The 12,162-nt window shown below is 39.6% G+C and overlaps 1 protein-coding gene across 9 annotated transcripts in view; it reads right to left on the bottom strand.

The window, feature by feature from the left end:
* Positions 1-12,162, bottom strand: part of PRKG1 (protein kinase cGMP-dependent 1) — a 1,271,158-nt gene that overhangs the window by 146,855 nt on the left and 1,112,141 nt on the right. For all 9 annotated transcript variants that reach the window (XM_056819190.1, XM_001374648.4, XM_056819201.1 and 6 more), the window contains one exon: positions 7,516-7,581. In XM_056819190.1, coding sequence (XP_056675168.1) covers positions 7,516-7,581 — 66 coding nt within the window. The remainder of the gene's footprint in view (positions 1-7,515; positions 7,582-12,162) is intronic.

The following is a 12,162-nucleotide window of genomic DNA, read 5'->3' as shown; positions in this document are numbered from 1 at the left end:
AAGTCTCTTCAAGATAAAGTTTTGAAATCCTAAGATTAGGCTCAAGATCTTCTTACTTGACAATTTTAATCCAGTATTGCTGAAATAGATATTCTCTTTCTCAGAGTTAGAAATTGTGGCTGCATTACCTACTAACTTGATTATACAGTATAATAAGCATTTTTCCATCTTACATGCATCTATTATACATAGGTCATTTTGCTAGGTGTTAAGAAAAGCTAAACTACAATTGATTCCTGTCCTCAGTGGGGCTTACTTTTTATTGAAAGGACAAGAGCGATCACTCAATTGGCACCCATTTCTTAAGAGAAACAAAGAGTATCAACTAAACAAAAACAGGAGGGTGAAAATCAGATGGAAAAGCCAGTAAATAAGGTATATTTTTGTTACTATGCAGTTAAATTTAATATATGTTATTAAAAATATGAAATAGAACTTCCTGGTTTCATTGACAATGTTCCCCTTTGTGTAGTAGAAGGTTTATGAGTGTTAATCTTTTAAGAACTAATCAAAAAGAAAATTAAAAACAATACACATATATCAAGCATCTTCTCTGTTCCGGGACATGTACTAGGTGTTGCAGATATGAATGTTCAAAGGTGAAATAATTCTCACCATCAAGGAGCTCATATATAAGATGATGAGTTCCTTGAGAATTGATTATTTGGTTTATGCTTCTCTGAACCACCAAAGCACGAATGCTTGAGGTACATAATAGGTATAAGGGAGGAACAATGAGAGAGAGAGAGTTTAAGCTTCCCATCAAATTATCTCAAGTATGTAGTTTCTACTCTTCTTTTCCCTAGGACAGCCTTGAACTTGAACCACAAATGAAATACCTCTGGATAGCCTTTATAGTCATCCCTACCTTCCCCTTTATGAAACACTTTTCTTTTTGGTTGATGAAAAGTAAAGGCACCTATCTCAGATCCTTGGTCACTGGGGCTTTCATCCTTGTGATGGTCATTTAGCACATTGTTTTCTTGGATTCTTATGTTTTGGATTTTTAAATCTCGAGATTAACCCCTTTTTGAACAATCCACCAATCTATAGAAATTTTGTTTAAATTACTCTAAAACAGCTAGTATCAAAGTACAGGGGAAAATTCAATTTTCAGTAATCAGTCAGCCAATGCCCTTAAAATCTTTCCATATTTCATTCTGCAAAATGAGATAAAAGGAAAGCTACTTAGGCTGGACGAGTGCCTAAAGCTGACAAATGTCACATTAATCCCAATTAGGTGATGTCAACTGCTCCTGATTGATAGGTCACTTGCTACAAGGCATCTGGAAACCCCCAAAGAGCCTTTGCAGGATTGAGCTGGACAAAACTTTAGAGATCAGTTAGTTTAGATCCTTATAGAGAAGACAAGGGAAATTCATGCCCAGAGATGCTTTCATGAAGTACAACAATATCTGAAAAACTGAAAAGGCAGATTCCCCAAAAGGCAATGGAAAGCAACAAGGCAGGGGTGGGCAAGTTTTATTCAAAGAAATTACAGGGGAGTATAGTCAGTGATTTCACCAAAGGACTATACATGTGTATGTTTTTATGGAGAGTTGGGTGGGTAGGGAAAGTAAATTTTTGTTTATTGAAAAAAATCATTAAAAAATAAATATGGGATAATTGGGGGAGGGAAACTTGGATTGGTCCTATGGTGAGAAAGGAGAGAGGGATGGATAAAACATGTTTTGGTCCTTTTTTTGTTTTTGAGATGGCCAAAGAAATCAAGGAAGGCCCTCATAATATTGTTGAGGTCTGCTGTTGAGAACTCTCTGGAGGTTATGGTTATATCCATATTATTGCTACTACTACCTGCATAGACATGAATACACATTATTTGAGAGTCAAGTCCAAGGTCCGATAGTAAGTAAGCATCAGAGCTAGAACTTGAACCCAGGTTATCTGATTCCAAATCCACTGTTTTTTCCATTACTGCACAGAAATAAAAATGGAAAATTATACAGAGGAAGACATGAGAGAGAGAACAAAGGGGATTTGGAAAAAGGAAACTAGGCAGAAGAGAGTTTGTTGTCAGCTTCTAAAAATGGAAAATATGGCCTTGGGATTCAAGGTCTTTGAGAAAGAAATAAAACACAGGCTAGAAATCCAAGCTTCCAGTGAGAAGCCAAACACGTTACTGCCATTCCTACTGTGATTTCATGAAGACATTTGGGTCAGTCTTAGCATTATCTCTAGCCCCATGCCATGACCCCACCTAAAATATCAACAGATGGTCAGCATGGACAAAGGCAGTCTTTTGAGTTCATGGGGTAGGTAGGTGGCTATTAGGCATGATATAAGGGCTATTCAGAACTGTCAAATATGGCTCATCTGCTACCTAAGCATGGCTGAAATGCCATAACAGGAAAAATGTTCCTTTAGGTCTTAAAATGCATGGTGTGACACAATAGTTTGCTGTAGACAAAAAGTTGAATCTGGATGCATAAAAACTGATTTAAAAGTAAAGAATGGGACTTAGAGCACATTATTTCTCTCTGAGCCTCAGCTTCTGTATCTATTAAAGGGGAAGGCTTAGTAGACTATAAATTCTCTCAGGTCCCTTCTACCTATAATGTTGGGAATTCTTGATTAAAACAGAAATGTCTCTGGATAGGGTAACATCTCAATCCCTTACTGGGCTGACACCTTGGTGAGGATTACTTACTGAGAGTCCAGAAATAAGAAATAACAATCTAAATTAGTCTTGGATTGAATGGAAGAGGGATGGCTATTAAAAGAAAAGAGAACAAATGCACCAAAAGTTTATTCTTTGCATTTGTCAAATGTTAGTGGAAAGTATGGGAAAAAGAATTAAAAATGAGGAAAAGTCATTTTACTCTCTGGGAGAATTTAAGTATAGGGTTTTTTAAAAAATGTATTTAGTTATTTGTTTGATTGTTTTTGTTTCAGCAAGTCATAGATTTAGAACTGCAAGGGAGCTTAGAAATCATCTTGCTGGGACATTAATTCATTGCTGGTGGAGTTGTGAACTGATCCTACCATTCTGGAAGGCAATATGGAACTATGTCCAAAGGGCACTAAAAGACTGTCTGCCCTTTGATCCAGCCATAGCACTGCTGGGTTTGTACCCCAAAGAGATCATAAGGAAAAAGACTTGTACAAGGATATTCATAGCTGTGCTCTTTGTGGTGGCAAAGAATTGGAAAATGAGGGGATGCCCTTCAATTGGGGAATGGCTGAACAAATTGTGGTATATGTTGGTGATGGAATACTGTTGTGCTAAAAGGAATAATAAAGTGGAGGAGTTCCATGGGGACTGGAACAACCTCCAGGAAGTGATGCAGAGTGAGAGGAGCAGAACCAGGAGAACATTGTACACAGAGACTGACACATTGTGGTGCAATTGAATGTAATGGACTTCTCCACTAGTGGCAATGCATTGATCCTGAACAACCCAGAGTGATATAGGAGAAAAAACCACTATCCACATTCAGAGGAAAAACTGTGGGAGAAATAACACCAAAGAAGAACAACTGCTTAAAGACATGGGTGGAAGGGATATGGTTGGGGATGTAGACTCTAAATGATCATCCTAGTGCAAATACCAACAACATGGAAATAGGTTCTGATCAAGGGCACATGCAATACCCAGTGGAATTGTGTGTCAGCTATGGGAGGGGAGGGATGAGGAGAGGGAGGAATAGAAAATGATTTTTGTTACCAAGGAATAATGTTTGAAATTGACCAAATAAAAAAATAATGCCAAAAAAGAAATCATCTTGTTCTACTTCCTCATTTTTCAGAACTGGTTACACTAAGCCTAGAATTGTAAAAGGCATTCAAACAAATGGAATGACTTTATTCTTTTCAAAAAAAAAGTTCTTAAATTGTTGCAGGATGTGATTGAAGTGTTGAGAAGAATGGTGTTTAATGTGTTGAAAAATCAAGGATTTTATACCGGATAAAAACATGGATCAATGAATGACTCTCTGTCTTGGAGATAGAGAGAAAAATCCCTCTGTAGTGGATTACCAAAATAGTAGTGTCCCTTGCTAAACATATTTCTAGTTATTGACTTAAATATTGGACATTTTAAAGTTACCTATTGGCTTGTTATGTGGGTAAAATGTATTCATTCTTTGAGAGAGACAAGCCCATCTGACTGGACTGATTTGGAGTGCTATGTGGACAACTTTTATTTTTACTAATTTCAAAATCACTGCAGATACTTATCAAAGTCATAATTAAGTCACAAGAAAGAGATCATCTCCTCTGAGGAGCTCAGGCTGAATATCATTTCTGTGCTTCTCTTTTCTCAGGAAGGACTTCTTTACTCTAGAAAAGTATGATTAGTTACAATCATGTCCTTCCTTCATCCCTACGGAATGGTGGAGCAGAAGGGTTGGCTTATGCAACATGGTACCTTGCTTGTATATTTCAGGAGAAAGCTCCTTCCATTGACAGCTCTAATGGCTCCCATCTGTTTGCACTGGATTAAGCCCCTCAGTGCTCTTTTAATTGGCCATCAATTAAATCCTATACAGCAGGCCCTTGACAGGACAACTTGGTACAGTTACGGAGAAAAAAAAAAATACTCTGATCCCAGCAATTGCTGAGTACTGTGTTAGAGGGAGAGAAAAACACTTTGGGATCTCAAACCCACCCATTCTCTTTTGGGTTCTCATCTATATTTCTTCTCTACAACCAAGATCATTCAGACCTGAGAGACACATAGCTAAATTCCGGTGTAGCTCTGGCTTCTAAGTTCTTTGGCTTCTGGAAGAGGGGTAAAGCTTGGTACTTTTTCTTATTTTTCTGAGGGTGATCCGGAATATAGATTAGAGATTTAGAAAGAAAAAGGTCTTAACACTTGGTTTTCAGACCCAACCCCCTCAATTAATAGACATGGAAACTGAGGACTGACAGTAAAGGTAAAGTGGCCTCTCTAAGGTTTCACAGGGAATAAAAGTGACAGGATTTAAAACCAAGTACTCTGAAAACAAATCTAACGTGTCTTTTACCATTCATACTGTCTTCACCTCTCCTAGATTTACAGTTTATCATCCCTTAGTAAGAGGCAGTGGTAGTATGAAAAGAATAATGAATTAGAAATCAGAGGACCTTGGTTCAAAGTCTACCTTTATCACATTGAACCTGAGTGACCTTGGGTAAGTCATTGAATATCTTTGTGACTCAATTTCTTTAACAACAAAACAAGATGGAAGTTGACCTGGAGGTCCCTTCCAGTTCTAAATCTATGCCCCTCTGACTCCAATATGTCTTCTGACACTAAATTTAGAATTCCTTGCTGCTGGGACAGATGAAAGGATAAATTCAGTAGAACATTTGTATGAAGCTAGTTAATGAAGAGTGTGATAGTATTACTATCATGGGAGTGAATCTCTTGACCTGATAATCAAGATGGCAACCTTGAATCCATAATTCCTGCTATCAGTCAGGGCTCACCCCTGGCAATGCTTTGATGGTGACAGTCTTCTCTTTATTGGCAGGAAAATAGTGACTCTCCCCATTATCCAATTCCACCCTCCTTGGCCAGGCCCACAAGCACTCAAAAACATGTCGATGTTGTGATTCCTTCAAATGAAACCAATAGGTCCCATCTGAGATGGAAGCATCAACTGACTGCTTTGATAAACTAATTCATCCTATGGCACTGATGAGAGAAGGTGAGATGGCTGCTCCCATTAATCCATTTGTCTGAAAGATGGCTTTTAGAGACTCCTTCTCTATTGTTTATTTTTGTTTATCCCATTCTTAATCACTCAAAGGATTCAGTCTTCCCCTGGATTTTCATAACTGGGAGGAATCATTGAGTTGATCTAGTCCAACCCTTTTCCTAAATAAGAGTCCCTTCTATGTGTTTCTTAAAAAGGAGGCACATAAATATGAGCTGCCTGACCCCTCCTGGTATAATTCATTAGCTGTTGGTATAACTGACTCCCCATCAAACAGGGAGCCTCTGGAGAGCAGAGACTTCCTTTGACCTTTATTACACTACTGCTTATCACAGTGTCTGGTGTGTAGAAGGTATTTAATAAATGCTTATCAAGGGGCCAGCTAGGTAGCTCAGTGGATTGAGCCAGGCTTAGAGACAGGAGGTCTTGGGTTCATATCTGGCCTCAGATACTGTCTAGGTGTGTGAACCTGGACAAATCACTTAACCCTCATTTCTCTTACCACTCTTCTGTCTTGGAACCAATACACAGTATTGATTCTAAGATGGAAGGTTAAAGGTTTAAAATGCTTTTTGATTGATTAACCAGCTCCTGAGACATCCCATTGCACTTTTGGCTGCTACTAAGAGTCAGGAAAATTTTCTGTACATGGATCTCTTTATGTTTGCCCATCTTTTTTGTCTTGTCCCCCATTTTAGGGACAAGAAGACCAAGTCTAGTTCCCCATCCACATCCTGGACCCTCAAATATTTGAAGAGAACCCTCCTATCCCTCCCAAATCTTCTCATTCCCAGGCAAACAAGGCCATTTCCTTCAGTCATTTCATTGGTTTCAAGGGTCTTCAAAGGATGGGAATTTCAAGTCCAATAATAGGAGAAAATAGAACCATGGCAACAGAGATGAGACAATATTTTTCCTCAAGTGAACTTTTAAATGGTCCTAAAATCCATCACTATTTAGATCTGGTCATATCTCTAGATGTTCCTTGGTGGTCTGGATCAATGACACATGTAAAACCCAGTGGGATCATCCTGCCAATAAATACTGTGCTGGGAATGTTTCATGTACAACAGGGAGATTGGATTAGGGGAATAAGTACAAGAGTGTTAACATAGTCTAATTGGACTTATAGCTTCGAGTTTCTCCCCTTAATAATGTCCTCAACTCAGGTGGAAAAGACATTTCCCCAAAGTCTATATCTCATCATGTAATTTTGTTAAAAAATGTTCACTCCCTCTTTATGGGATTCTGGGTGAAATGCAAACTCATCCGTTTGACTTTCTAGAGCCTGTGATGCATGCCTCAAGCCTCTTACTCATTCTCCATTCCAGCCATAATGGGCTATTCTCTGAACTTGGCACTATATCGTTTCTCATCGCTGTGCCTTTGCTGAGGCTGTACTCTATGCCTAGAAGTCTTTCTCCCTCCTCTTAGAATTTCCAGCTTCTTGAAGGTCTTCTCTGATGGGAAGCCTTTTTTTTTCTGATCTCTTCCATTGCTAGTGCTTGTTCCCCCTTCTTCAAAGTATTATATGGCTGTGGGTATAAGCCATTGGCCCAATGCAGAATATAAACTCCCTGGAAGAGGGGGTGGGCACTATATATTTTTTCTTTTTGTCTTTGTAGTCTCAGTGACCTGCCCAAGTCCTTCCTTGTACATAGGAGGTGCTTGTTGAACGGAAACTATCCCTATAGGCAAAGGGAGAATCTAATGCAGTGATTAATCATTAAATTGATTTTTAAAAGGAAAAGAGCACCCACAGAAGGATATAGCTGATATCTGAATATGAAATGATATTGCTTCTGCTGACAACATTCCCAGAACACAAGAAACAAGAAGGAAATGATAGACTTACTCTCTGTCGATCACAAGGCAGGTCACTGCTTCTGCAGCAATGACATTGGCAGTTCTCACATCTTCCCTGAAAATTAAATAGAAATCGGCTTTAATGAAGCAGAGCATTTTTGGTGAACAGTATCTAAAAAACACATTTTTCCTTAAGTAAAATATCTGGATTTAGCCCATGATTGAGTTGAAATTTGAATAAATCTTCAGTCTGCTATAGGAAGAAAATTGGTCTTAAGAGTCAAGAAGGCGTGAATTCAAGTCCACCCTCTGAAAAATGCTGGTTATTTTGACCACAGACAAGTTACTTAATTCATTAGGGTCTCAGATAAATCCCTACAAGCAGAAACTGTAGACTAGGTGCTCATCTACTTTGGAAGAAGCTTTTCCCAAAGGGGGATTGGCCTCCATGCCTGAAATCCCAGGTCTGGTCCAGAAGAAAACAGCAACAAAGTCTCATTATGCCTCATCTGTTCCAAGGAAAACCTTCTTCCTGATGCCATGTTAATCTCCCAAATTCTTTAATCTCTATAAATAATCAAAATTCCACTCAATGACCAAAAACAGTTATGAAATAGAAAACCTTCATTCATCCATCTAAGATTTGCAAAACATCTCCTATGATGGCAAGAATCTGAAGAGTAAGCATGGCGGGTGGGACCTGGAACCCAAAGGCAATGTGGTAGAGCTGTAAGAGGGATTGAGGGGAAAGGGGCATATGATTTAATCCTGGATCTGTCACTTACTCTTTGATACTTGCCAAGTCACTTGACTGCACCAGGCCTCAGTTTCCCCTTTCCAACTTTTGTAAGCTGATCTCCAAGTTGCCTTCAAGACTGAGTTCAAATCCTATCATTGACCTATATTGGCCCTTTGGCTATGGGCATTCCAGACCCTAAGATGGCTCTTTAAGAAATATCTAATAAGATGGGCTTCTCTCTGCTGTATATGGACTTCTTTCACTGACAAAGTCACAGGACCTACCTAGGCATATTGACATAAGATGAACATTCCTTGTCACAGATAACTCTCTATGATTCAATTGCTTAAAATAATTGAATACAAAAGGATGAGGCAGGAAAAGCATTTATGTGAATTAGAAATCACGTTAGTGGCTGTACCTATGGACTGGCCACTGGCGTTGGAGTCAGAAGGGCTGGGTTCAGATTCTACCACATCTATTTTGTATCTACATTTTTTTTAATGCTGCTGTCACGCTCCATGAGAATGTTAGCCTTTCTTGCTCACATGGATTCCTGGGGATATGATTGAGGATATAGACTCTAAATGATCACCCTGGTGCAAATATTAATAATATGGAAATTGGTCTGGATCAATGACACATGCAAAACCCAGTGGAATTGGAATCAGCTACAGGAGGGGGCTTAGAGAAGGGGAGGGAAAGAACATGAATCTTGTAATCATGGAAAAATATTCTAAATTGATTAATTAGATAAAATTTTCCAAAAAAAAAAAAAGAATGAGAGTATTGGAATAATAAATGCTGGCTTGTTAAATTAAAAAAAAAAGAATGTTAGCCTTTCTCAGTAAACCTAGGCCATAACAGATAAATGTAGATTGATTGTTGACTGACTCACAGAGAAGCACTTATTACCAGTATGATCCATGGATCAAATCAGCTAACTGCACGATGCCTCAGTTTCTTCACCTGTAAAATCAGGGGGTTAAATGATCTCCTTCTGGCTCCAAATCTCGATCCTCTGATCATTGAGTAGACCATTCTCCTCAAGGAAGGGAATCTCTCTGTTTGATACCCCACTTCCTCGAGCCTCAGGAAGAGCCCAGCTGGCCCTTGGTTAAGCGATGAATGGTTATCCACATTCATCTGAGCTCCTGTCTATTGCTTTGGCATTTAAAAGGAAATAACAAGCATGAACTAAGAATTATTTGTGCATGGAGCGCTGGGCTGGGAAATGGGAGAGTTGAGATAAATGGACAAAGTTTAGATAAAATGATGTTCCAGCCCTCATGGAACATCTGGGCTAGTAGAAATAGAAGATCCTGAAGGGAGAAGAAAAAAAAAAGAAAGAAAACAATTCACAAAGTAGAAGGAAGCAGATAAGTAGCTCAGAGAGCCAGACTTAGAGATGGGAGGTCCTGGGTTCAAATCTTGCCTTAAACACTTCCTAGCTATGTGACCCTGGGCAAGTAACTTAACCTCCATTGCTTAGTCCTTAATGCTCTTCTGCCTTAGAGCCAATACATAGTATTTGTTCTAAGACAGAAGGCAAGTTTTTTTTTTTAATTAGGAGAAAAATAAAGAGATTGTAGATGGTCATTTGTTGGTTATTTAAATGTATGGTGGCATGGGCATTCCTTGTACAAATGGGTTGGAATGGATGGTATGTGAAGTCCCTTCCAACTCTTGATGCTGGTGATGCTCTGACTCTATATTTTATTTGAAGTTAATTAGGACACAACTCCTAATATTAAGGGGTGATATAGTGGGGTGGGGGTTCAGAGTTGTTAGCAGCACTGAGGAATGGAGGAATACATCAACTGAAACTGGACATACAATTTCTGGTTTAGGGAACAAATAAATAATACTTAAAAAACCCCTTACCTTCTGTTTTAGAATGAACACTGGGTATTGGTTTTAAGGTAGAAGAGTGGTAAGGGCTAGGCAATAAGGGTTAAGTGACTTGCCCAGGGTCACACAGCTAGGAAGTATCTGAGACCAGATTTGAACCCAGGACTTACCATCTCTGGGCCTGGATCTCAATCCACTGAGCCACCCAGTTGCTCCCAAATAAATAATACTTTAAAAAAAAACTTATTTCTTTCTACTTATATTAAAGTTACCAAATCCAAGAAAGCCTGGGTTTGACTTCTGTCCTCAGGCACCTACTGGCTGGCTGCTTATGGGTAAGCTCCATCCCTCCAGAGCCTGGATATCCTCCTCTGTAAAATGGGGCCAATTATAGGTTGAATGTGTAGCACTTGACAACTAGCAGGCACATAGGAATGTCAGTTAAGGGGATCCGGGCTCCGGATCAGGAAACCCTTCCTCATAATTAGAGCTGTCCCAGAGGAGAGTGAAGAGCCTGAGGAGGAGAAGGATGCCTCCACCGAGTGATGACTTCCCTAAGAGACAGTTCTAATTGTGATGAAGGGTTTCCAGACCCGACATTAAAAAAATAGAGATTCTCCCTGCAAAGAATCAATCATGTTCCCTCAACACAAGCCTGTATCATTTTCCCACTGAGGCCAGCGCTCAGGTTCCCATCCTTCACAAAACAATGACTCGGTCCCTTTCTCCTGGTTCTACTGTGTGCCAGGGAGAGCATGGCTCATCTCTGCTCCATGTGATCACCTTGGAAATAGTCGAAAACAGCTGTTGTGCCCGTAAGTCAATAAACACATTAATAAACGCCAAGTAGTATGTCAGGCACCAAATGCGGGTACATATATTTTTCTTTTTTAAATAGACCTTGTTCACCATGCAACAGAGGAGGGAGCATGCGAACAAATTTCTATAAACAAGAAACACACAGAATAAATCAGAGATGATCAACAGAAGGATTAGAATTAAGGGTGCTTGGAAGAAACTTCTCATCATCTTCTGTTTTCCAAGCTAAAACTACCCATTGGTTCTAATTTCTTCCTATCTATTGGCTCCTTCTTTGTTATTTTAAAAAATATCCTCGCCTCCCCATATTCAAAATCAAACCCAACCTCCTTTGATTCTATCCTCCCTGCTAGTCATTATCTTCTTTCTCTTTTCCTCTGCCTTGCCAAAGTTCCTAAAAAAAAAGTGACCTCTATTTTCTCTCTTTATTCTGTTCAGCCATGTCCAACTCTTCATGCTTCCACTTGGGGTTTTCTTGGTAAGGATACTGGAATGGTTTGCCATTTCCTTCTCTCTCTCAATTTATAGATCAAGAAACTGAGGCAAATAGGGTAAAGTGACTTGTCCAGGGTCACATAGTAAGTGTTTGAAGCTGAATTTGAACTCAGGTTCTCTAGGTCTAAAGCTCTAATGACTAATCACTGGTTGCCCCCCTACACCTTCTCATGCCTTCCTAAATCTTCTGAATTCTGGCTTTTCATTATTTTCTCAAACTGCTTTCTCCAAAATGGTGCATGATGAATCGCTGATCAAATCTAGTGTCCTCTTCCCACCCCTTATCTTTCTTGAATTCTTCCTGGCAGTAGACACCACCTTTTCCCACTGGATACCCTTCTTTCCGGCTTCTAATGGCACTGCTCTCTTCTGGTTTTCTTTCTATTGGTTGGACCACTGCTCAGCTTCCTTTGCTGGATCACTTCCCATGATTCCCCGAGAGTGTACTCCAAGGGGTATATCCTGAACACTCTTCCCTTTTTCTCCATCCTCTCCATCAACTTCCAGGATGATTCAGATGACTTCCAGAACAGCCAGTGTGGATCTAACTTCTCTCCTGAGCTCTATTCCAACACTACCCACTGCCAAGAGGACATTGTGAACTGGACAGCTGGTACGCAATTCAAATGCAACCAGGCAGAATAGAAATTTTGTCTTTTCCCCCAAACACAGCTATTCTCTGAACTTCCCTATGAAGGTGGAAGCATCCTCCTCCAATTTCCCAGGCTTTAACCCTGGGGTTATCCTCCACACCCCAACCTCCCTCACCCAACACAGCCAAATAATCTCCAA

Source organism: Monodelphis domestica, chromosome 1 (assembly GCF_027887165.1).
Source record: "Monodelphis domestica isolate mMonDom1 chromosome 1, mMonDom1.pri, whole genome shotgun sequence".
NCBI classification, from domain to species: Eukaryota; Metazoa; Chordata; class Mammalia; order Didelphimorphia; family Didelphidae; genus Monodelphis; species Monodelphis domestica.
The sequence above is the reverse complement of the archived record's forward strand: the minus strand, read 5'-3'. Positions and strand labels throughout refer to the sequence as shown.